Genomic DNA, 22653 nt, shown 5'->3' on the forward strand with positions numbered 1-22653 from the left:
ACTCCCGTCACATCTTTTATTCTCCTAGTACTGTTTCTCGTTGTATGTTGGTTTCGTAACTTCCTTGATGTTGGTCTCTTCCTCCACCTTGGCTTTGATTTCTGCCTCTTTCTGCTTTACCCACTCCTCGAACGACGGTGGCTCGGGGAGACCAAGGCGTTTTCTCTCTTCGCGAAATTGCTCTTGGATCTTAGGTGTCTGCATCACTTTCCATCTCAATTCCCAGCCGAAAATACCCAGTTCCTTGATACGGCCGGGCCGGTCGTCCAAAAGGTAGTTGTCGAGACCGCCCGACTTCCAGATTGTTCGCAGAGCCTTTCGCGTAACTTTGATGTAGAGGTACTCTCCGAGGGCTTCACTCCAGAGCTTCTTCCGCCTGACGTTGGGCTTCCAGAATCGTCGCGTTTTACCCTCGTTTCGGCCCTTCGAGATCTTGTTTCCGAACTGGATCATAGCCCCACCATAAAGGCCGGAGTTTGATTGTTTGAAGATATAGTTGGGTCCATAKGGGTAAGGAGGGACATCTTCCGGTAATTGTCTCGTCTTTTGCGCAGCCAATGTCGTAGAGAACGAGCGCTTCGGGACTGATAAGGAGAGGTTGCGAAAAGCTGCGGAGAGGGACCAGGGAAGAGTCATGGCCGAGCGACTCTGGAGGCCTGCCATTGTGATAATCAAGTTATAGAAACAGCATCAACAATGGCAGGACAGTAGGAAATTAAGTGTACTGAGTTGACAAAAGGCTGTGGACGAGACGAATCGTAGCCAGATAGACACCGTCCGCTAGTAAAATGATCGGGAAGTCTGGTAGAGGGAAAGAATTTGGGCGGATTCTTTGGGGTGCTGACCGCCTTGGCAACGCACCGCTATCATTGCTCGATCCCTTTCAGCTGCGCGCTTGAATTTCGGCCAGAAGCATCACCTCGCTGGATATTAAAAGCATTACTTTCCTTGCTGCAGGTTTTCCTTTGCATGATCCCCCTTCACGACTATTTCTAATATTTGAACCAGGCTTGAAAGGCTTTCGTTTCATCCAGAGAGTTACCTATCAGCTTCCACGCCAGGCCGCAATATTTCGCCATGGTTCAGATTAGTGAAGTGAAGGGCAGTTCGCGGGAGAACAGAACAGCGGCGCACACTCATATCAAAGGCCTTGGGTTACGTCCAGATGGGACTGCGGAGCCGTCTGCCGATGGCTTCGTGGGTCAGGCAACAGCCCGCGAGGTGCGCAGCATGCGTCTTTTTCTTCACCTTGCACGATGAGCTTGGGCTAACTAGCATGTTTCTCTGATAGGCCTGCGGTGTCGTCGTGGATTTAATCAAGGCGAAGAAAATGGCAGGACGTGCAATTATGCTTGCAGGTGGACCAGGGACTGGAAAAACGGCCCTTGCTCTAGCTGTGTCACAGGAACTGGGAACCAAGGTTCCGTTCTGCCCGATTGTTGGGAGTGAAATTTACTCTGCTGAGGTCAAGAAGACCGAGGCCCTTATGGAAAACTTTCGCCGGGCGATTGGTATGCTGTATCCGTCGCGTATATCTGATTGAGATTGTGACTAACAAATCCCCAGGTCTAAGAGTGCGCGAGACGAAAGAGGTATACGAAGGAGAAGTCACAGAACTCACGCCTGAGGAAACCGAGAACCCACTTGGCGGCTACGGACGTACCATCAGCCATTTGATTATCGGATTGAAGTCGGCCAAAGGAACCAAGAAACTGCGTCTTGACCCTAGCATTTACGAGGCGATCCAGAAGGAGCGTGTAACCGTCGGAGATGTCATCTATATTGAAGCGAACACTGGAGCTTGCAAAAGAGTTGGACGGTCCGATGCATATGCGACTGAATTCGATCTTGAGGCGGAAGAATACGTTCCTGTACCGAAGGGAGAGGTACACAAGAAGAAGGAAATTGTGCAAGACGTGACGCTTCATGACTTGGACATGGCCAACGCACGGCCACAGGGTGGACAGGATGTCATGAGTATGATGGGCCAGCTCATGAAACCGAAGAAAACAGAAATCACGGACAAGCTGCGCCAGGAGATCAACAAAGTGGTCAACCGCTATATCGACCAGGGTGTTGCTGAACTTGTTCCTGGCGTGCTCTTCATTGATGAGGTATTTCGAGCTCCTTTTCCCATCCCATTCCAAGTGTGCTGACTCGTTCTCAGGTCCACATGCTTGACATCGAATGCTTCACCTATCTCAACCGCGCTCTCGAGTCTAGCATCTCCCCTATCGTCATTCTCGCGTCCAACCGGGGTCACACTGTTATTCGTGGCACAGACGATGTCACTGCTGCGCATGGAATTCCCCCAGATCTACTTGCGCGTCTCCTCATTATCCCAACGCATCCTTACACCCCCGACGAGATCAAGACCATCATCCGGTTGCGCGCTAAGACGGAAGGCCTCAATATCACTGATCCTGCCCTCGACAAGGTCGCCGAGCATGGCAGCAAGGTCAGCTTGCGGTACGCTCTGCAACTGCTCACCCCTGCTAGCATCCTCGCGCGCGTGAATGGACGACCAGGAGGCATTGAGGAGGCGGATGTTGCAGAGTGCGAAGATCTTTTCCTTGATGCGAAGAGAAGTGCCGCCATCGTTAGCCAGGACAGTGAGAAGTTCCTTTCATGAAGTAATGCACTTAATTTAATGGGGGTTCGGTTGATCGAGGGAGTTACAAAACCACGCAAAGATGTATGCTATGTCTGATATGCAAATTCTTATGTCACGTAATGGAAAGGATACTTTGGCTCCATAAGCTCTTCCTGTCAAACAGTAATCGTTCAGGAGATAGCCTAGCTTCATTTCTCTGGCTTGTATCTATCCAAKCTTGATATTAAGAAAAGGTCCTTCACTTTCTTGGGAGGCAAAGTTTATTCTTCAGTGAGCCTGGCAATGCACCCAGGAGGATGAGTGAAATTTCAATGACAAGGACGTAGACACGCAGTAGGCTAAGTAGTGTTCGAATGAGATGATCTGCCAGACTCCAATGCAATTGTGGTAGCTCAGTCGCATCCAAGAGGTCCGGATGATGCTCAAAAGCAAAGGGCACTTTGGCACCGAGATGTTCAACGGCAACCGTGAGGCCAGAGGTAATAGCGTCCTCGAGAAACCCACGGCCCGTCCATGAGAGGCAGAAGCTAAGCCCCCGTTTGTTCTGAATGGCAGGAAGAGAGTTTAGAGCCTGGAGCGTGTCGATGCTGATCTCAAGATCAGTGAGCTCCCAAACTCCTGCGACAAGGAGAGGATGTGGCGGAGCGAAGGGATCCAGTGTGATGAGGACCGGGCCGAAGAGCTGCATTGGAAGATCCTCCTCGTCATTCATAACGCAGTTGAGGCATGTCCTGGGGGTTATGTTGCCAGGAGGGTCTTCAGGACGGTTCTTATTGTGTCTGTCCCAGGAAGTTACTATGAAACTACTAGCAGGCCATGACCAGTCGAAGTTTGCTGTGAACTAGGAAGTTCGTGAGTACTTTGTAATACAAAGTGGTTCTGACACATAACAGTGAGATTCAGGAGCTGACATTACTCACAGGTGGGTCTGAATGCAAGACCATGATATGTCTTGCTGTTTGCAACTTTTGTAGAATCTCAGTTTCCTCAGTAGTAGGAATTGCACCCAAAATGTGCTGGATTTCACTCGCAGGAATGGCAAAAATAAGGTGGTCAAAATGCGCCTTTTGTCCATCAGAGGTCATAAGCACAAAACGCTCCTTTGTCGACTTCGATATACCTGTCACTCGGGTCTTGACGTGTATTCTATGAGATGGGAATCCCCTTGCCATTACCAGCACCAACTGCCTGGCTCCATCATTAATGCGTTGCCATTTCGGCCTCTTTGGTCGTGGACAGAGAATGTTATGGTACGAGAGGCAGCGAACGAAGGCTTTGACAGGCAACAGGTCTATAATTTTGCCGGCATTGATTCCCCACAAAGCCGATAGCATTGATGTCAAGTACTTCGCATAAAATGAGTTTGAATATTCCTCATTTGAGAAATGATGTCGCATCACGGGTTCGTGCTCAGCATGGCGCTCACTCCGCTGATGACCGTCAACCAGTAGGCCTAGACACGTATACCGTAATCGTGCAATATCGAACAACATGCGCCATGTTTCAAGTTTGCGCAGAAGCCATGGCCGACGCATAATGTCCCCAAGTATACTTCCAGTCCATTGATCAGCCACAACACCATCGGTGACTCCAAAGGAGAACTCCGCTGCGGATGTGGAAATTCCTAGACAGCGAAGCAGTGAAACAAGGCTGGCTGCAGTGGAATTAGTCTCAGGGCTGGTTCCATTACGGATGGCACTGACAAGAAGCAGTTGCATTGAATACAGGCGGCACTGTGTTCACGGCGCCTTTATTTCCTTCGTGCTCAAATTGTATTGTCTTGATACGCCCACCAAGGGTTGCAGAGGCCTCGAAAAGATGAACATCATGCGGGGACTTCTGTAAAGCCCAGAACGCGGTGACCCCGGCGCATCCGCCTCCAACAATAGCGACACGTTTAGGCTGTATGGAAGACATGACGCGATCTGTCAGGTCTGGGGCCACGGAGCAGTATCATTGTATCGCGGTTGAAAACAGAAGTGCTCGCCCCAGCGAATAAAGGCAAGATGTTAATGACTGTGGACTCTAGGAATAGGAGCGCTTGCTTCACCACAAAGCCGTAGAAAAGCGATTCCACCCGTACTAGGGCCTGGACAATGTGCGCACTCAGATGCTACGCAAAAGAGAGCGTTGGAGCCTCGGATACCGATTTCTTACCCATTGCCAGGATCGTCCACGCGCCCCGTTTCTCTTTCGGGTGAAAGTCCACCGCAGATGAGAGCAGAAATCTAGCCATATGCAGATTGAATCTAGAGGCGTTGATTTTTATGATAACAGCCGACAGGTTTATGAGAGGCAGTTAGGGTAGCCTCCGCTTTGGTTCCTTGCAAGTTTTTAAGTGTGACCACATCAGATGACAGCGACTTGAGACTCAGCCAATGATTACCAATGGACCTGACGGTTCTAGAGTGATCTCGAATATTGTGTCAAAGCTATCAGCGGTGATGAACTCAGGAAAGGGCAATGAATCGACAGGATTTAAGGTGTAAATGTGACAAAGTAAGAGAGGTAGATACTCTGGGGAAATGCTATGACGTTCATCTACAGGAAATGGAACACAAAGTACTTTTTGCGGATCCAATGAACTGGTTCCATGCCAGGGGTACGACTAGGTAAGATTGAATCATGAGAGTGCTTGCTCATTGTTTGCCCTCTGAGTAACAGTAGTAAGTGAAGAGAAGATATAACTGTTTTAATTTACCTCTTTGACACTTCATCCTCGGCCGATTGTCACGTGTTCGTGGATGGCTGGAGTTTGAGGTTAATCGCCGGACACTGAACGATCGTCACTGCAGTTGCCATCGTCCAGCCTCTTCTTTCTTTTTCGTCGTCGTTGATTCGGTTCTACAAGTTGTTGATTTACCCCTATATCAGTTTCTGTAGGCTGTCAGCTGCAAATCAAGTGACAACTTCTACCAAGATTCAAAACGTTTCCGCCTGGGAGACAAGTTCCGGCCGTTAAGGGAGACCCGCCACGAAGATAAGGTGGGAGAGATCCATCACAGTCCGCTTATCAACGACACCTGTTCGACCGTCGCGCCGATCGTTTCAGTCGTAGTCTTCTCGCATTTTTCCTGTCTTTAGTTTTGTGTTCTGTCAACGATTCACGAAGACAATGTCGAACCCTCTAGACACCGATGCCGGCTCTGAGCTGTTCAGCAGTTATGAGACGGAGCTGAAGCTGGTACAAGCCGATCTGAACCAGAAGCTGGACCAGATAGCGGAATCAAGTGGTGAGCAACGGAAATCAGCAATAAGACAGGCTGAACGAGCCTTGGATGAGGCCAATGAGTTGGTTCGTCGCGCTTCCTGGACTCCCGCCTCTACATCTCGTCTAACATCTCGTTGAATACGTGCAGCTAGATCAAATGCGCATGGAGAAGCAGAACATCCCCTCAGCAGCACGGTCAAAAGTCAACATTCGTTTTCGCAACTATGCCACCGACGTCGACGAAGCCAAGCGGAAGCTCAAATCGCTCTCCGACGATCGCAGGGCACTCTTTGGCGACCGCTACACGGACGAACCACAAGATGAGCATCTGGAGCAGAGGCAGCAGCTTCTTTCCGGCACCGAACGTTTGGAACGGAGCTCTGCCCGTCTACAGGAGAGCCAGCGGATTGCACTCGAAACGGAGGATGTCGGCCGTAATACATTAGCCGACCTCTACCAGCAACGGCAGACCATCGAGCATGCGCGAGCGGGGCTGCAGCAGAGCGAAGGTTATGTAGATACGAGCATCAAGACCCTAAGGGGCATGGCCCGTAGGTAATGACTCTCCTTGGAATCCCCGTCTTGTGATCTCAAGATGCTGATCTCGAACTTTTCCCTTCTCGCAGGATGGCTACGAATCGGATAATCACGATCGCGATTATTACAGTTTTGGTCCTTTTGATTTTTGCTGTGATTTATAGCAAGTTCCATTAGCGTCGGGTTCTTGACAGGCGTAGATACGATTTCCTCTTCCTTATTATCCTCTCATGACTTATTCTTGTTTGTTTGCGCGGGCACTCCTACATGAATCGTTGTATGATAGCATCCGCCAGGCATTAATACTCGTCAGACATATTACTACTATAGCCAGTGGTCACTCAATCGATCGCTTCGCGCGTTCCTTCAGCATAAGGGTATCATTTGTAGGAAACAAAACACCACCGAAGAAAGTCGGCTTCTAGGCTAGAGTAAGCCATCTAATTCATGATGCGCATAGCGCCAAATGCAACATTGATGACGACGCCCACAAAGACCGCCAATCCCTTCCGCCAACTCCATACGCCCTCCTCCCTCCTCAACCACATGGCACAGCCCACAGGCCAGAAGAACCCCATCACCGCGCCCCAAAGCATGTCGTCCATGGCACCTCGGGAGCCAGCCCCAAAGCCGCCATCATCATCCGCCGCAAAGGAAATGCCTTCACCTCCGCCTCCCATGCCCGCTGCCATCGCGGATGATCCCTCATCCATCCACCGGTCTTCGAGCTCGCGCAGCTCTGCTCCAGTCGGCATGGTATCCGGCGTCCGCGATACAGACTGGATCGCCATAAACTGCGATCTGAGCGCCGACACCTCGGAAGGGGTGAATCCCGCCGATAACAGCCGATCAAAACCGCGGGGGGCGGACGTAGTGGACGGCGGAGGTTGCTGCTGTTGCGGCTGCTTTTGTCTACCTGTATAAGCTTCGTCCGTCTGCTCTTGCTGAAGTGTGGTAGCTATTGCCGCCTCAGCCGCTAGATCGGCGTCCGATAGAACGATATCGCCTATTGAGCAATGAATGTAGAGCCGGGGCTGCTCCCGGACGGGTGCTTTGCCCTTTCCCTTGGCAGTGGTAGCATCGTCTTGTGCGATGGGAGTCCTAGAAGGCGAAGGTGGGAGCTTTAATGAAACACTGAGTGGAGTGGCATCTTCCAGACCACGTCCAGCGTAGATCAAACGGAGGCGGTGTGATGAGAGGTTCAGCGGAAGGTGCGTGCGGATCAATTGCTTTAAGCCGGCAGCCGTGGTGATATCAGGGTCCTGGATGTCAAGAGGGAGGTCGGGAATCGAGGCAGAGAAACGGACAGTCAGGAGAAGAGGTCCATCTGCAGAATCCCCGTCCCATTTAGGATCTGGGGTTAGAAATGCGGGGGAAGTCATATCTTCACTCTTGGGTATTTAGAATTCAAAGCGCCGACCGATTAAAAGCCAGCTTAGCAAAATTGAAGAAACATCCTGGTTACGGTCTGCCATCCATCGTTCGCGTTGGTTCATCGCATAGTCAGTAACTGCAAACTGCCAAACAGAGACCGATTGAAATGACGACTACCAGCAGATTTCCGCTTTCCAAACGCTCACGTGATATCCAGACATCCGCTTGGGGAAATGACATAACAATAAAGTCAGGAGACAGGAGACAATAAGCATAATATATAGTTTCATTATAATTCTTAAGGTATATGTACGATCTGTTTGAAGCTGGACAGGTCTCTGTAAACTCCGCCCAAATGTATCTTGAGCGTCAAACCGGGAAACTGCTCCGCGGAAGAAGACTACACCCCATGCCAGGTTAAGAAAAGAGAAAGAGTGGCAAATAGGAGCTGCGGACTAGGTCCATAAGAAAGCCCCAGTCTTGCCTTCTCCATGCTGCCCTTGCAGAGCACAGCTGGGCCGAGTATCAATCTACTGTTGCCGACGCATGTAACACCAGAAAAGAAAGCCGTAAGACCAGGGATCAGGTCTATGTGAATATCGTGAGCAAGCCGCAATAACGCCGTTAAATGCACCTCCATGAAACCCCAATTAACCCAATAGCAAAAGCGAACATTCCAAAAACGATGTTCTAGACCATGAAGGATTCGCCGCATCCGCATTGCTCCTCTGTAGCTTCAACGTTAGACAAACTGCATCGTGATAAAGATGTATACAAATGATGGGGACTTACTAATATTGGGATTTCGGAAGACAAATTTCCGGCTAAGCTTGTCCTCTTGCCAATCCATTTCGCTACCAATTATGCTGAACAGAGCCTTGCTGTCGATTAAAACCTTCACTCCGTCTTGTTCAACAACTTCATCGAAAGCTGCAGGCTTTTCAACGTATTCAAGATGGTAGGCGAGCCCAGAACATCCCCGATTCTTCACACCCACCCGAATAAACTTGGGGTCTGGCTGTGACAGGAGCTTACGGAGTTGCTCAACCGCGAGCGGCGTTAACTTCATGGCCGCCTTCCTTGCCCGTAATTTTCTTCGGGGCTTTTCCGCGTGTGTCGAGCTTGTGGTGGGTGCGGTTGTAACAGGTTTCGACTTCTGAGCTTCCCCTTCTCGCAGGCTCACATTCGAATAGCCTCCACTCTGTTCTTGTTTTTGCATCGTCGTGTCAGGAGTTGGTGGAAATTCTGCTGCGATAGACGTGTCTGGGGTGCTGGCGTTTCGGGACGGAGGAGGGAAAACAGACGGTAAGGTATGGGGTCGGTAGGCAGTAGCGGTCTGCATATCACGCTTCGATGACCGATATGTATTTCCAAATGAGGAGAAACTCCTGAGCGCTTGCGCGCATTGTGTATTGAATGGTCTGCTCGCGCCTCTCAACATCGTGGCGGATGATGTCAMCGAAGGGTGCACAGTAACCCTGTAGAATGACATGATAGGAATCAAATCTATGTGTATAAAGGAGAAGACTGCAATCTATAATAATGGGAAATAGGAGGTAGATCCTTTTGTATCTGCGATGGACTTGCTGGTTTCAGGGGAGAAGTTGTCATCAAATATAGAGAAATGGGTACTTTGGGAAATGATTCTGTTTTGTAGGCGGAAGAGAGTCGGGGTTTCGGCAAAGAGTTCATGGATAATTAGTCAACCAGCCAATCAGCGCTGAGGTGTTTCTACGCATCCCGCCCTGAAATGTCATTCAGGACTTCCAGGTTCACTCTGGAGGTGGCGCCACTTCAAATCATGTGATGGCTGTCGAGTCTCTTAGTAGAACCCTCATATCGTTCTTAATTGCGCTTCAATGTTGAGAAGATCAAAGGTAGATCGGCTTGTTCAATAGGATTGTTATCAACTGATCTACATCATGCCTAGTTTGAGATTTCCTATCTGTCTAATAATGCTTCCCTAATATGTGAACATCCTTAAAAACAACTGAAGTCGAACAAATACCAATGATCTAGATTTTTTGACAGCTTTAATATTTCAAAATCCATGGAAGTAGAGTCACTCATGCTTTTACAAGATCATATTAAGAAGTAAAGCATCTGATATTCAAAGGCTGGACATCGTTGACTCTCCTCAATAAGGAAACTCAAGGAAATGTGGCTTATTTGCTGACAACGCAAGTGCTTATGTGGCTAGTGCGTTCTGGCCCAAAGAGGCAGAAATGGCTGGAGACAACTATTATTATGCCTCGACACTTGTACTTATGGTACATTGGATATTCATATATTCGGAATCTTTCTATCATCATTGGTATTGCAGTTCCTAACTTGTGCTGATCCCCAGGTATTGCTGCAATGGTTCTACACTCTTTGGAGTCTCGTGTATAACATCATGGAATCCCCCTTAACACAGCAAAGTAGACCGGAGACTTTCAAGCCTAAAATTGTGCAACTATACGAAAATCTCTTTCAAGTGCGTGATCCATTTACAATTCCTCTGCATCTCATGCTAAATTATTTTACCAAGGCTTCAGATCATGCAGAACCATCTGAAGGTTTTTGGCGAGAGTTCTTTTTGTTGCCGCCTGATCGGGCCCAGCTTGCATTAATTCTAGATAGGCTCGGTCCGGAAGATACTCTTCACTTACAGGTATCTCGTCAACCCTAAGAAAGATTCCAACCTGATATTGCTTGCTGACTCTGTACCAGGCTCAAACCCAGCAGCTGTTTGCGCGTGCAATAAAGGAAGCCAACTCTGGAGTTAGCCCAGTGAACGAGTTTGCGTTAGAGGTGAGCTTTCAGATGTGGAAGTTGCACTCCAAGCTCTAATGCCTTAGCCAGACCTTGACAGTGTTCTTAGCATGTGTGCTGAAGAAGAAGTATACCAATCCTAGCTCTGATGTTATCACTGTCCTTGCCGGGCTTGATGAGGTCGACCATGTTATCTCGAACCTTGTCACCGTTCTAGATGGTATTATTCGCAATGGGAGCAGCTGTGAGTTCCGAATCAGAAGTGGCTACCTAAGTTGACCAAACTATGGCCGCTAATGAGCGTGCAGTTGATATTCGGATTAAAGCCATCCGGGTAGCCATTGCTCTTACCAGTGGCGCATATAAGACGAGTCTCGTCTCCTACTTTACTCATAGGGATCTATTCCCTTCCCTCATGAAGGTATGACTGTGCTAAGCCGTAGTTGCTCTGCTTGCTTGGATTCGAGAGTTTTTGCTGACACACCCCGAAGTTTGTGCACGAATCTGATACCCCTATTCAAATATTTGAGCCGTTCCTCCTTCTCGGACTATTAGCGAACTACAACAAGTTCGAGTTTCAAAACCCATACCAATTGCGCCTCGACGATTTTGTCAACGAGTCGAGCATTCAAAAGATCGTCAAAGGTGTCGGTCTTTCGTGCGCTGCCCTGAGGAACGGCTATATTGCTGTACAGGACGATGCACCTGAGGGCTGGACACTCAGTAGCACCCTGGTCTTCTTTGGACTTGGAAGACTTGCTCCAGGCACGAGGAATAAACCACAGGCGCTAACAGCGGAGGAAGCGAAGGAGATGTTTGCAGCTCTGTAAGATCGCTTTGGGTACTCCTCCATTTACATTTTCCCCGTTGGCTAACAGGAATCAGGCCGGCTCAGGAAGCAGCCATTCTTCTAGCCACTTATGACTTTGCAAATGCAAATAAGCTCTTTGGGTATCACCTCATTAACTCCGTGCCAGAGAAAGAGAGCGAGGAATCTCCATTTGCCAGCTTTCTCTCTGTCACGAGCTACCTGTTACAGCACGCTTACAGATCTCCTCGGGTTGCACACTATGCGGAGCTAAACCTCTTCACTCTTCGCATCCTTTCTGAAGACTCATCCTTGTGTAAACAGCTTTGCGGTGACGGGGAGAAAAGGAAAGTGCGCCTTTGCCGGCAAAGGCAGCCATATCTCCCGCTCGTCACCGGGGACAGGGTTCTCGCAACTGTTATCTTCGACATTATGATTGATACAATTTCCCATAATCTCCGGCGGCGCCTTGATGCCAACATCTACAGGTAAATTCTCTTTTTTCTTCGTTTTACCTAACAGGACGCTTGGGACTAATATCCACCCGTCATTCAAGTCATTCAATCGCCATCCTTCTTCGGCTCCTAACCTACCTATCAATGAACAAAATCCGTTTGACATACCACTGGTCGGAGCTCTGGAGGACTCTGCTCTCCCTGATGCGGTTCCTTACCACGTACGCGTCGGATCTGTCAAATTCTCCCAACATCGCCACTCTCACCACCTCCCTTGTAGACCTGGTGGCGTTCTGCGTCTCCGCAGGGGACACCTTTCTCCCAGACCCGGCATCTTACGACGACTTGTTCTACAAACTCGTTGAAACAGGTCCCATCATCACCCGATTTCGCGACGTCTACTCCCTCAAGCCCCCAACTCCTTCTGCCTCGAAGATTCCCGACCCCACAACAGTCGCCAGCAAGGACATCCACGTCGCCGCCGTCGACACTCTGATCTCCGTCTCGACCCACTTCTACACTTTGCTTTTTAACCCAGACAAGAACGTTGAGGCGAGCTTGAAACCTGGTGGTGAAGTGTCGAATCCTGTACCGATCCCGGCTAACCGGAAGAAGAATCTTTCGCCCCGGGAAGTTCACAGGATCATCAAACAGGGCTACGACACGTTGAGTATTCAGCCGCCCGAGGGGTTGAGTGCGTGGACGAGATGGCGTGAGGCGGACTGGAAGACGGAATTGAAGCGCGCGGCCAGATGCGCCGTGGAGGATGCCCGGCAATTGGTTGCGTAGAAATTCCTCGTTTCAACCTCAGCGCAAGAGCGTGCTTGCGGTGCCCCGAAAGAGGCCCAAATGGTTGTAAATTACCGTTGTCTTGGTTGTTCCTCTTTGAACTATATCATCCTGTATAGCTATAGGATCAGAATCGATGAATGAGAACTGGGTCCTGACTTGTATACCTAGGACGCCAGAATGCATATCGTGATGAGGCAGTGTCTTCTCGAGAATTCGTGATGAAATCTGGCCAATTCTAGATCTAATAATACAAGTTCAAACATGATAAACCATGGTGCGCATAGCTGATTGCTAGCCTGCGCTGCAGATGAGCAGCACATTAACCAAAACACACCGTAAAGAAAGATCGACGACAGGCGCATGTCATCCGTATACGAAGAAAACATCTCAGCGACGACTCCAGCCACCCCATCATGCTCAGACGAGCCGTGTCGTGGCAGCCACAGCTGCAGAACTGGGGTTACCCCTTGACTTTTCTACGTACTCATTTGTTGCAGTCATGTACCTCGTGGCGAAATACTTGTCTGAGTTCTTGCTGAGCCAGAGCGTGAATTTTGACAACTCTTCCCGGAGTCTGTTGGTGGACTGGAGATCCATGTTTGTCTGCGCAATGAGCTCCGGCATAGTTGCTGGACGAATAAATAAGTAAGTAGACTTCTGAAGACCAAACGATGGAGAAGCATACCAAAAAGTCTCGTCAAATGCTCGGCCCCGTAGATATCGAGGGGCCCCTTCTCGGAATATTCACCGGATCCCGCCTCCCATTTCTTGCGGAGGGCTTTGTACTGCTCGCGTTCGAATCGGTAGAGCAGAATCTTGTCAAGCGCTTTGTCGAAATACTCCTTGATACCCATGATGACTTCTTCGAGGACATCCAGGTCAGCTGAGCTCGTACGCTTGGGCTTCTCTTCCGCGATGAAATCTTCCAATATCTGGTTGACTGATGCTTTGGCCGGCAAAGCAACAACCTGCTGATTTTTCGTCACATTTTCCCAGTCATCTACGAGAAGGGATTTCAAATTGTCCGGCATTACAATCCTCACGGATGGTCGTGTATAGAAATGTTCTTCCTGTAGCCATATTGTGAGTATCATGCGCAGAGCAGCGAGACTTGCAATATCCCTCAAGGACATAGCGGGCATGTTCCAGCAGTCTTCATTTTGGAGAGACTTTTGCTTACCTTTTCAATTTCATTGTCTCTGGCCCTCTTGGTCGCGCGACCAGGGACTGATGTTTGTCGCTCCTCGCTGTCCCGGGCGGAGCCGCGGTCGGAGCCTGCTTTTCTCTTCAACGTAGTCTTTGTGCTCTTCTGGCGAAAAGCAGCCTCTGCCTCACGACGGAGCGTAGTAGCGAGCTCCCTATTCTCATCCGTAAATTTCCGGAGCCGATCTTGAGGCACCCAGTCATCCCATCTGCGTGGAACAAGTCAGCTACAGCCATTCAACGTACCAAATCTTGCGATTCGAGAGTTCCATCAATGTACTCAAACAGGTGCAATTTAGCGCCTTGATTGAGACAGAGTTGGCTCAAGGCACGCGGTAAAATCACGAATCTGAAGTCAACAGAGCAGCATGGGTGTAGGAGACCCGCCACCCGCAACAAAAGAAAGCGAAAACAGGATGGTACTTACGTGTTCTTCCACCCCTTGTAGTGAACTAGGTACTCGAACGGACTTTTCTTGTCCTCAGCATCGGTGTGCCTAACATCGAGGATCTTTGCCTCGTATAGAATCTCATGATGAAAGCAAAGGACTCTTTCGTCTTTTTGGTAAGTAGATTGGCTTGCTGGCGCCATTTTGGATGTGGCGAGATAGATGAGGTATGATAAAAGGCTGTCTGCTCCGGAAGAAGCAGAGGAAGAGGACTTGGTAGTATTACTTTTAGCCACCAACACGGGCTTCCCAGAAGGATGAGAATGATGAGACACTAAGGAGGATGTTCCTGGCAATGCAGCCTAATAAGGCTTTGAGTTGGCAGAAGCACGTGCGACACAACCAGGGATATCAGCGAATACTGGCCGCAGTAGTTGCGTCAATGAGAGGCGGACGAAGGCAATAGACTTGATCTTTGTAGAAGAACGATTGGAATCACAATACGAAGATATCAGCTTCGTATATCAAATCGTTCCCCGCGTTAGACGCGAAGGTCTCAATGCCCGCGGAAGCCAGATGTAGAAAGTCGAACACCTCCTCGGGAGACGCGACAGGGTCAGATCAAGCAAGTATTCAATTGATGACAGCTGTGAAGAAGATAGATGCTTCTGACCGATTCGTGGTTGTGGTCTCGATGACAGTTTGAAGGAAGACAGAGAGGCGTCGGGGTGGACGGTAAGAATGAAGCGGAACCAAAAATGGACTGACTTTTTAGAGTTGCACGCGTCTACCTTCCTGTCGGCGTTTCTTTTCCTCTTGAACAACCCTGCTTTAAGGTAATTGTTGATTGTTGCACAATAGTCAGCAACCTTTTTGTGAATTCATCATAAGTTATTATCTCCTTGGGTCTCTGTACTTATCTACCAAGCGTTATTCAGAAATTTCCTCATCAATCTGAAGACGTGTCTTGTCTTCACTATCACTAATCGCCAAGCGTCCTATTGTGCTGGAGTCAGAAACCAACACAAAATCAAGGAATATCATTGTCGAAGACTAGCAAAACAGATCATACGGGTCGGAATATATTTCATTTTCTAAGCACGGAAAGGAAGGAAGAGAAGCCTCATTGACATTATTATTTGGTCTCCCATCACCTCAGTATGGCACCGTCTGAGGCATCCATTCTGAGCAATTTTCTGCTTTCGCCTGCTTCATTGCCAACCATCATTTCGTTGCAACAGTTCACTGAACTCTTCCCGAAGAAATTGCGGGCTCATCCGCATATCAGAGTGCTTTACCGGGAGCTCCAACAATTGCGAGAGCAAGACATGGACACCGTCAATGAGAATATTGATAAGGAAGTCCGTCAAGGAGAGACGCAAAAAGCCGAACTTCGAAAAGCAATCATGAAGACCGGCGTTGACGGCATGGAGGAGAAAGACTGCCGGGAGATGGACATGGATGTCCAGCTCTTTGGTCAGGGGATTAATGCTGCTTCCAGTGATTACCACTCCATTTCCAGCCTTTTGTCCGCAATGGAGACCGCATGCTCAAATATTGAGCATGAGATTTCCCAGGTGGACCAAGATGCAGCAACTGTGTTGTCCGGACTCAGCGCCACAGTTGGCGAGCTGAGTGATCTGCGGTACGGCAAAATGCAAGGGCCTGCAGGGTCATCTGGGGAAGAGATGGTAAAGGAGGCTATAGATGGTCTCGAGCATCTCGAGCAAGTCTGCTATCGTAAGATATCGCAGTGAATGCTGCTACGAGCATTCACTTACTATAACGGAACGCTCCATCCCTTCTCCCGCCGTAGTAACTCCCGGAGATACAAAATATTCGAAGACCGCAGCACGCCAAACATCCCACAAACTACGCGATGGGGTATGCATATTTCGCCCTCCGGAGTCTACCGGTATACCTTGGACGATTCCGGTGTTCTTCTGCGGATGACCTTCGCACATCATCCACATGAGGTTCTCAGTACACTCTTACGCCCCTTTCGTTCGGGGAACAGTCCAACATTCAGAATTTAAGCGGCCTTTCTACGTCAAGTAGTCCGACATCTGATCAAGAAAAGAGAAAATCTTTCACAGTCAACGAGGTGCACTCATGTTTCAGGACCACCTTAATACGCAGAGAAGTCAAAGAGAATCATGCGCTCGCCGAATCCACGTATCTCGTCCTCATGAAAACTGCCGCGTTCCAGAATCGTCCGTCCAGTCAGTGCCAGTCTAGAATTCATCAATATTGATCTCCTCGAGCAGGGCCTGACCGACGAAGAAAGCCATCTCATCTTCGGTATCTGGCGCGCCGGCGATGAGTCCTAGACTGGGCATTCCAAAAGTATCAAACGGGTACGGCGTTATTGGTGCTCTTTTTCTCCAATCGACGGTCTCGTTGCCTGGTACCCTAGGCAGAGGTGGAAAGCGGGAATATCCAGACATACTTCTCGTGGTACTGTCGCTCATGAGCTCGTCGCTGCATGGCCAGGGAGCGACAGGCCGTTCAAGATGGAAGCTCATAGAAGGTAGCCATATCGTCTCCATTGCCAGCACGGAAGATCGAGTGTCTTTGAACGTCTTGCCAGCGAATGGCTGAATCGAGGTTTTCGCCCGGCTGAGTTGTTGTGAGGCTCTTAGTGTGCGGCGTCGAGATTCTGCCTCCTGGGTTCTTTGATTGATGAACACTCCATATTCAAGCCATTCGCAGTAGGCTTCAGGGACATTTGGCGACTCGGGCGCGGTAAACAGAGAGTTATTCAAAATTCTCGCGAATTTGTCACATTCCTTGATTATGTCTGAGATCCATGTCTTGGAAGAAGTATACGGCATGTTTGCAATTGTATGTGTCTGACCAGCGTGGCCTTCGCCCTTGTTCGATTGTTAGCCTACTTGCTGGCAGTCACATGGCAGGGTTTTTGTCGTACTTCCTTAGGAAGCTCTAACAGCTTGATACTGGAGTGCTCTGAACTAAGATCGCTCGCCTCTGGTAAGGAAAGATTAGTTATATCCTGGTGCAGAGATACGGAACATGTCTGGACTCTTTTAGCAGTCTCAGCTTGCTCAACAGAGAAGGAATTAAGACGATCGACAGATACAGACCTCTCATTTCTTGAACTTACATATGAGTCTCGGTCGATCGCATTGGAGTGACCCGTTTTCCTCCTTGACAAGGTGCAGAAGTTTTCCGAATGCAAAATATGTTTGTGTTGTCGGTGTAGGAAAGCTCCTGAGAATGGCGACATGGCAAGATGCAGAAGCAGCGTTATAGAAGATTCGGTTTTATAGACACCCTAATAATTAATACCTTGTACAGAGCTTGTGAGTTTGTGAATGTGTTGGTCCATCATTCGTCACTGGTCACGCTAGTCATGGAAATGTGATGGTATTGTCTTGCAGGCATTTAGTGATCATTCACGTCATAGCTTATGATTTATGATGTGCCCACGCTTGAGTAGCTCTATATGGCAGTTACAAGATCGTCTCTCTGTATCTACGTCCTTAAGAAACCACAAGCTAAGGAGTGGCAGGACTGATGTACTTCATCAACTTGGGCCACGTACAACACTTACTCCTGTTATTTCTCTGATGGAATCTGGCAACCATAAATGCTGGTGCTCGTACCACTGGTCAATGCAGCTAATTGGGAAACAAGATATCTTAACATTCAAAAACATAATAGATTGGCTATGTGCATGATAGAGGACGGTATATACCTCCTTGCAATAATAATATTGTGCTGGATATTATATCTGCTTATCGATAAGCGATAAGACCAGTTGATTCTGAGCAACGCGCTATTCTCTCCCACGAGTCTACAAGACCTATACATCATTTGCCTATTGTATATTGTGTCAAAGCCTAAAAGCCAAAACCTTCCCGAAAATATTTTTAGGGTTGAATATAATCCCCAAAAACCACCAGAAAACCTCTCAAGCCAGAATGCCGTCGATACCCCTCCATCCTCAAGCGTCGAGCTCTCCCTCTCACCCCCACAACCCACTCCCCCATATCTTACAAACGCCCTCGGGTCTGGCAATCCTCGAACTACAAGGCACAATTAACCTCCCATCCCTCGACGATCAGGGCGCGGTTCCTCGCCCCGCCGACGCCAAAGATCCCGACGCTGCCATAACCGCGTTCGAGACACCAATTGGCAAACTCATGTTCCCTGACTACTCGCCGCAAACCACGTCACCGGACGACACGAAATGGATGAAGCGAGTCTATCTGTACGTCGGCCGGTATCAGCGGATGACGGGGGAAGTAAAGAAACTGGCGCAGCCACTCGCGTTGGTGCAGAAGCGTAAGAAGCGTCCTGACGACGACAGGACCGCCGAGTCCGAGGGCGAGGAATTGGAGATTGTGGAGATCATCAAGTACAAGCTGCTCTTCAAGAATCGGCCGGAGCCAGTCAATGATAGTTGATGGGGTGTGCTGGAGTGGTGCAAATGTGAATGTGATACAGAAGCCAGTGTTCGAGAGCTACGAAGGACACTGGTTTTGTCCCAGGAGAACCGGGAAGCGTCGGGACATCTTGTCGCTATGGCCTACAGAATGGCCCTCGAGATTACGGGCTTCGATACGGAGGCGCGGATGTCGCGGGTGGCTTACTCGAGACCGAGAGCAGGTGATATAGGGTCTCACTCGCTTCTGCCTCCTAATTTTGAGGCATACCTGGTTCCAACGTCCAGTGTCAGCAGATGAGAAGGCCAATTTGCTTCAAAAAGAACTATCTCATCCCTAATGAACCCAGAGAATGGAAGTTTGTCCTACAGAATCTGATAGATATGCCATTATATCAAAATGTACCAGGGTACCAATGAATAAATCTGACCTGTCCAAGTCTCAGTCATACAAGTCAGGGCTAAAACCAAAAACCATTGAAATGGCGTCGCACTATTAAGCGTGAGCCAAGTCTGGTTGGCTGGCCGGTTGCAGGGATCGCGGAACACTGAAAGTTTATTAACAATTTGTGACGAAGGGCCGGGACTGGGTCGGTGAAGTGATAGCTAAATAATTATTTACACCTCTACTGCTAATAATGATAACGAGAAGATACAAATGCTTTCACCCCTACATTCGCTTTCCCTGTGCTATTCCTGAGGCAAATAAATTCGAGTCCCCCATGTCACCAAAACCATGACAGTCTTGAACAAGGTCGAGGAGAACATCTTCGCTTCCAATCTAGGCCCGGAATATGTGGGATTTGACCACATTACGTGGTATGTGGGCAATGCGAAACAAGCAGCTTCTTACTACGTGACCCGGATGGGATTCAAGCAAATCGCTTATCGCGGTCCCGAAACTGGTTCTAGAAGCGTCGTATCGCACGTCGTCTCCAACGGCCAAGCTATCTTTGTTCTCACTTCTCCGATCCGTTCCTTGTCAGGAACAGGCGAATATGACGATGACGTTACCGAGGCGGATCGGAGATTGTTGGAGGAAGTTCACAGTCATCTGAACAAGCACGGCGACGGTGTCAAGGATGTTGCATTCCGGATCGAGGGCGATATCGAAGCTGTCTGGAAAAGAGCAGTAGATCACGGAGCAGCTCCAGTTGCGGTCCCGACAACCTTGAAGGATGACCAGCATGGTTCAATCACCCTGGCCACGATTGGTACCTATGAGGATACAGTGCATTCGTTGATCAATCGTCACCACTACTCCGGCCCCTTTCTACCAGGCTATGAAGCCGTAACAGACGACGATCCCATCAATCGGTTGCTGCCATCGATCGACTTCATTGAGATAGATCATTGCGTTGGCAATCAGCCGTGGAACGGTGTCGATCCAATTGTCAAGTAGTACGTATAGCTGCTGTTCCGCGCTGTCTTAAGGGTGAAGGTTGCTAACTGTCGTCATTTCAGCTACGAGGACTGTCTTAACTTCCATCGGTACTGGACTGTAGATGACTTAAACATGTGCGGCGAATATTCCGCCATGCGGTCGATCGTCGTCGCGTCGCCTAACGAAGTGATTAAGATGCCCATGAATGAGCCGGCTCAGGGTAAAAAGAAGTCACAGATCGAGGAGTAGGTCATTGCTGCACCGCCGGGTAAACAAGTCTTAGAGCTGACCAACCGACAGGTTCGTGAACTACTATAACGGCGCTGGCGTCCAACACATCGCTTTCCGAACACACGACATCGTCACAGCTGTCATTCGACTCAGAGAAAGAGGTGTATCCTTCCTCGATGTTCCCAGCGTATACTACTCGGACCTGCGTCAGCGACTGTCACACACCGGACTGATACTCGAGGAGGATATTGCCGTTCTGGAAAAGCTTCATATTCTGGTGGACTTTGACGAGAAGGGATATTTGCTTCAGATCTTTTCCAAACATGTGCTGGACCGGCCCACGGTGTTCATCGAAGTCATCCAGCGCAACAATTTTGACGGCTTTGGTGCTGGAAATTTCAAGAGTCTGTTCGAGGCTTTTGAACGCGAGCAAGCACGAAGGGGTAATCTTTAGACTAATTCCCTGATATCTGGCGGCCCAGGTCGTCTCTGTAGACTAGACTAGCTTAGATCAACGTCCGCCGTCACGGCAAGGGACTGAATTAATGGATACTCCACTCCATCGTTGATCTGAATATTCCTCAGCCATCCATCGTTGTTGGAATCCGCGGCTAAATCAACTCACGCTCCTTTACTTCCCTTACCATTGTCAATATCCACCTCATTTTCTTGCGAATCGCTCGCTTGGTCGTATCAAAGGATGTAGTAATCGCTTCCGAGACCATGAAGTCGTGCGTTAACACGAAACTGTAGGAATGCAGGCGTGGATGCCTTTTGATCTGCGAACTTCATCTACGAAGCTGAATGATCAAAGACCCCATTTGATCGAAAGATCACGTCGGACTCACAGAGCTCCCCTCGATCAAGTTCAACCCGCATACCTCGATATATGGTGGTTATAAGCATGCCCTCATCATTGAGCAGTGTCCACCATCGCAACGCCTGCAAAGAGCACTTCACAGTTGATACTCCGTATCACACAATTCTTCATCGCATAGTGTCTAATAGGTTGGAGACAGCGTACATGTTTGTTTCTGAACCATCTCACTACTCTGAATTGAAAACCAAGTCCGACTACCTCAGAACTCAGGAACGATGACCAATATGCAGATGAAAGGCTGAGTGGAATAAGAGCGAGTGCGCTCGTTGTAACTCACTTAGCCGAAGCTCATCAGAGAACGGGGCGGAATATGGCGCCCGCAGCGGAGGATTTCCGCGCTTCCTTTTCGTCTGCACAACTGTCTACTCAAAAGTGTACAACTATGAACACACAAACCAGATGTGCGAAATGGTAGACAACGACGGATGATACTCTTCGTAGTGTTCAATATCCCCGGACTGTGTGGTTTTCGACAGATATTGCAGAGTACATTAAGTGGCTGTTGAACCGAGGGTAGACACTACTGCGCGCATCCGTCAGAAGTGCTCACTCGTCGGCAGTCAGGCCTGTACTACACTGTACCTTGCATAATAAATCAGATCCAATTCTAAGAAGCATGTAGTTAGAGACTCCAAGAACAATCATAGCGATCACTAGGAAACCCAAAAGTCTACACATACCCCACATCGCGGGGATCCCCCAGGCCCATATAAATAGCCGGCGATATCCATCCGGTAGCGGAAAGAGGGTGGCTCGAGCCTATTTGAATCAGCCTCCCCTCCTCTCTATTTCCATCTCAAGTACGTTACCTTCTCTTGAAAGATCCCCTCTTATAGGTATATACGCCGCGGAAATTACGCGCCCCGGGTCTCGAAAATGGCCCCCATCGAACGCATCACTCTTTTCAACGTCCCCAAGGCGGAAGACCGTGCCCGCATCTTGGAGCAGTACAAGGTTCTTGCGAAAACCGCTGTGAAGGTTTGTTTCTTCCGGCTCTGAAGTTGGATGGATATTGACGGGAGCACAGGATGGCAAACCGTACATTCTCAGCGCGGCGGCTGGCGAATCGTTCCCGGATCCTCGCAACAAGGGATTCAATATCTCTGTGAAGACGACCTTTGCCTCAATGGAGGACATGAAGTACTATGATAACGAGTGTGAGGCGCATAAGGCGCTGAAAGCTGTGGCGGGGCCAGCGAAGGAAGATGTTCTCACGACTTATTTCGAGAGTGTACTGTAATTAAGTCAATATTGTTTAGTTACGTTCTCCTGAAGACTTGTGGTGATATGATTACGGGAATACAGGACCGGTCATGCTTGTATAGAAAGCTAGGCTGAATGACGAGTTCATGCACGTATTTGGATAATCTCTATTCGATGATATACATGGCATACATCAAGTATGCTCTTTGCCATAATCGCAAATCCAGAACTCTCCGGTCAGGGACCTGGCAATAGTATCGAGTCAACATGAGGGAGATTACTGGTTCAGCATAAATGCGGCAAACTGAGACCCAGTAATTGCAGTTGTGTCCCTCGCAAGCGGCATCGCATCATCTCGTCAAAGCTGTCGAGGACAGGTGCTTGTAGTCTTCCCTTCCCAGTAACCACAGG

At 49.1% G+C, this 22653-nt stretch overlaps 13 protein-coding genes across 13 annotated transcripts; 7 read left to right on the forward strand and 6 right to left on the reverse strand.

Annotated features, from left to right (window-relative positions):
* Positions 1-24: 24 nt before the first annotated feature.
* Asppvi_000483 (mitochondrial 54S ribosomal protein bL28m) lies at positions 25-663 on the reverse strand (the record flags this gene model as incomplete). Its single annotated transcript, XM_043296792.1, has 1 exon — positions 25-663. One exon carries the CDS (start codon positions 661-663, stop codon positions 25-27), a length of 639 nt encoding a protein of 212 aa, XP_043152727.1.
* A 414-nt stretch (positions 664-1077) lies between these two features.
* rvb1 (RuvB family ATP-dependent DNA helicase pontin) lies at positions 1078-2632 on the forward strand (the record flags this gene model as incomplete). Its single annotated transcript, XM_043296793.1, has 4 exons — positions 1078-1221; positions 1292-1511; positions 1567-2114; positions 2168-2632. 4 exons carry the CDS (start codon positions 1078-1080, stop codon positions 2630-2632), a joined length of 1377 nt encoding a protein of 458 aa, XP_043152728.1.
* A 220-nt stretch (positions 2633-2852) lies between these two features.
* Positions 2853-4531, reverse strand: Asppvi_000485 (uncharacterized protein; the record flags this gene model as incomplete). The annotated part of the gene is made up of 3 exons (XM_043296794.1): positions 2853-3455; positions 3535-4268; positions 4318-4531. 3 exons carry the CDS (start codon positions 4529-4531, stop codon positions 2853-2855), a joined length of 1551 nt encoding a protein of 516 aa, XP_043152729.1.
* Positions 4532-5729: 1198 nt separating this feature from the next.
* Asppvi_000486 (v-SNARE protein VTI1) lies at positions 5730-6384 on the forward strand (the record flags this gene model as incomplete). Its single annotated transcript, XM_043296795.1, has 2 exons — positions 5730-5909; positions 5974-6384. The coding sequence occupies 2 exons, from the start codon at positions 5730-5732 to the stop codon at positions 6382-6384; spliced, it is 591 nt and encodes a 196-aa protein (XP_043152730.1).
* A 418-nt stretch (positions 6385-6802) lies between these two features.
* Asppvi_000487 (DSC3 family protein) lies at positions 6803-7744 on the reverse strand (the record flags this gene model as incomplete). Its single annotated transcript, XM_043296796.1, has 1 exon — positions 6803-7744. One exon carries the CDS (start codon positions 7742-7744, stop codon positions 6803-6805), a length of 942 nt encoding a protein of 313 aa, XP_043152731.1.
* A 682-nt stretch (positions 7745-8426) lies between these two features.
* On the reverse strand, positions 8427-9228 carry isa1 (Fe-binding Fe/S cluster assembly protein ISA1; the record flags this gene model as incomplete). Its single annotated transcript, XM_043296797.1, has 2 exons — positions 8427-8464; positions 8529-9228. 2 exons carry the CDS (start codon positions 9226-9228, stop codon positions 8427-8429), a joined length of 738 nt encoding a protein of 245 aa, XP_043152732.1.
* A 903-nt stretch (positions 9229-10131) lies between these two features.
* Positions 10132-12542, forward strand: Asppvi_000489 (ARMH3 family protein; the record flags this gene model as incomplete). Its single annotated transcript, XM_043296798.1, has 8 exons — positions 10132-10212; positions 10267-10389; positions 10449-10529; positions 10581-10734; positions 10799-10911; positions 10982-11316; positions 11376-11786; positions 11855-12542. 8 exons carry the CDS (start codon positions 10132-10134, stop codon positions 12540-12542), a joined length of 1986 nt encoding a protein of 661 aa, XP_043152733.1.
* A 420-nt stretch (positions 12543-12962) lies between these two features.
* On the reverse strand, positions 12963-14339 carry Asppvi_000490 (MRG family protein; the record flags this gene model as incomplete). Its single annotated transcript, XM_043296799.1, has 4 exons — positions 12963-13174; positions 13231-13615; positions 13726-13957; positions 14176-14339. The coding sequence occupies 4 exons, from the start codon at positions 14337-14339 to the stop codon at positions 12963-12965; spliced, it is 993 nt and encodes a 330-aa protein (XP_043152734.1).
* A 957-nt stretch (positions 14340-15296) lies between these two features.
* On the forward strand, positions 15297-15893 carry Asppvi_000491 (Cnl2/NKP2 family protein; the record flags this gene model as incomplete). Its single annotated transcript, XM_043296800.1, has 1 exon — positions 15297-15893. One exon carries the CDS (start codon positions 15297-15299, stop codon positions 15891-15893), a length of 597 nt encoding a protein of 198 aa, XP_043152735.1.
* Positions 15894-16370: 477 nt separating this feature from the next.
* On the reverse strand, positions 16371-16970 carry Asppvi_000492 (uncharacterized protein; the record flags this gene model as incomplete). The annotated part of the gene is made up of 1 exon (XM_043296801.1): positions 16371-16970. One exon carries the CDS (start codon positions 16968-16970, stop codon positions 16371-16373), a length of 600 nt encoding a protein of 199 aa, XP_043152736.1.
* Positions 16971-18080: 1110 nt separating this feature from the next.
* Asppvi_000493 (Ctf8 family protein) lies at positions 18081-18566 on the forward strand (the record flags this gene model as incomplete). The annotated part of the gene is made up of 1 exon (XM_043296802.1): positions 18081-18566. The coding sequence occupies one exon, from the start codon at positions 18081-18083 to the stop codon at positions 18564-18566; it is 486 nt and encodes a 161-aa protein (XP_043152737.1).
* Positions 18567-19280: 714 nt separating this feature from the next.
* On the forward strand, positions 19281-20613 carry Asppvi_000494 (4-hydroxyphenylpyruvate dioxygenase family protein; the record flags this gene model as incomplete). The annotated part of the gene is made up of 3 exons (XM_043296803.1): positions 19281-19945; positions 20009-20173; positions 20229-20613. 3 exons carry the CDS (start codon positions 19281-19283, stop codon positions 20611-20613), a joined length of 1215 nt encoding a protein of 404 aa, XP_043152738.1.
* A 1302-nt stretch (positions 20614-21915) lies between these two features.
* Asppvi_000495 (Dabb family protein) lies at positions 21916-22279 on the forward strand (the record flags this gene model as incomplete). Its single annotated transcript, XM_043296804.1, has 2 exons — positions 21916-22017; positions 22067-22279. 2 exons carry the CDS (start codon positions 21916-21918, stop codon positions 22277-22279), a joined length of 315 nt encoding a protein of 104 aa, XP_043152739.1.
* Positions 22280-22653: the final 374 nt, after the last annotated feature.

The sequence above is a fragment of the Aspergillus pseudoviridinutans genome (genome assembly GCF_018340605.1).
Source record: "Aspergillus pseudoviridinutans IFM 55266 DNA, scaffold_1, whole genome shotgun sequence".
NCBI classification, from domain to species: Eukaryota; Fungi; Ascomycota; class Eurotiomycetes; order Eurotiales; family Aspergillaceae; genus Aspergillus; species Aspergillus pseudoviridinutans.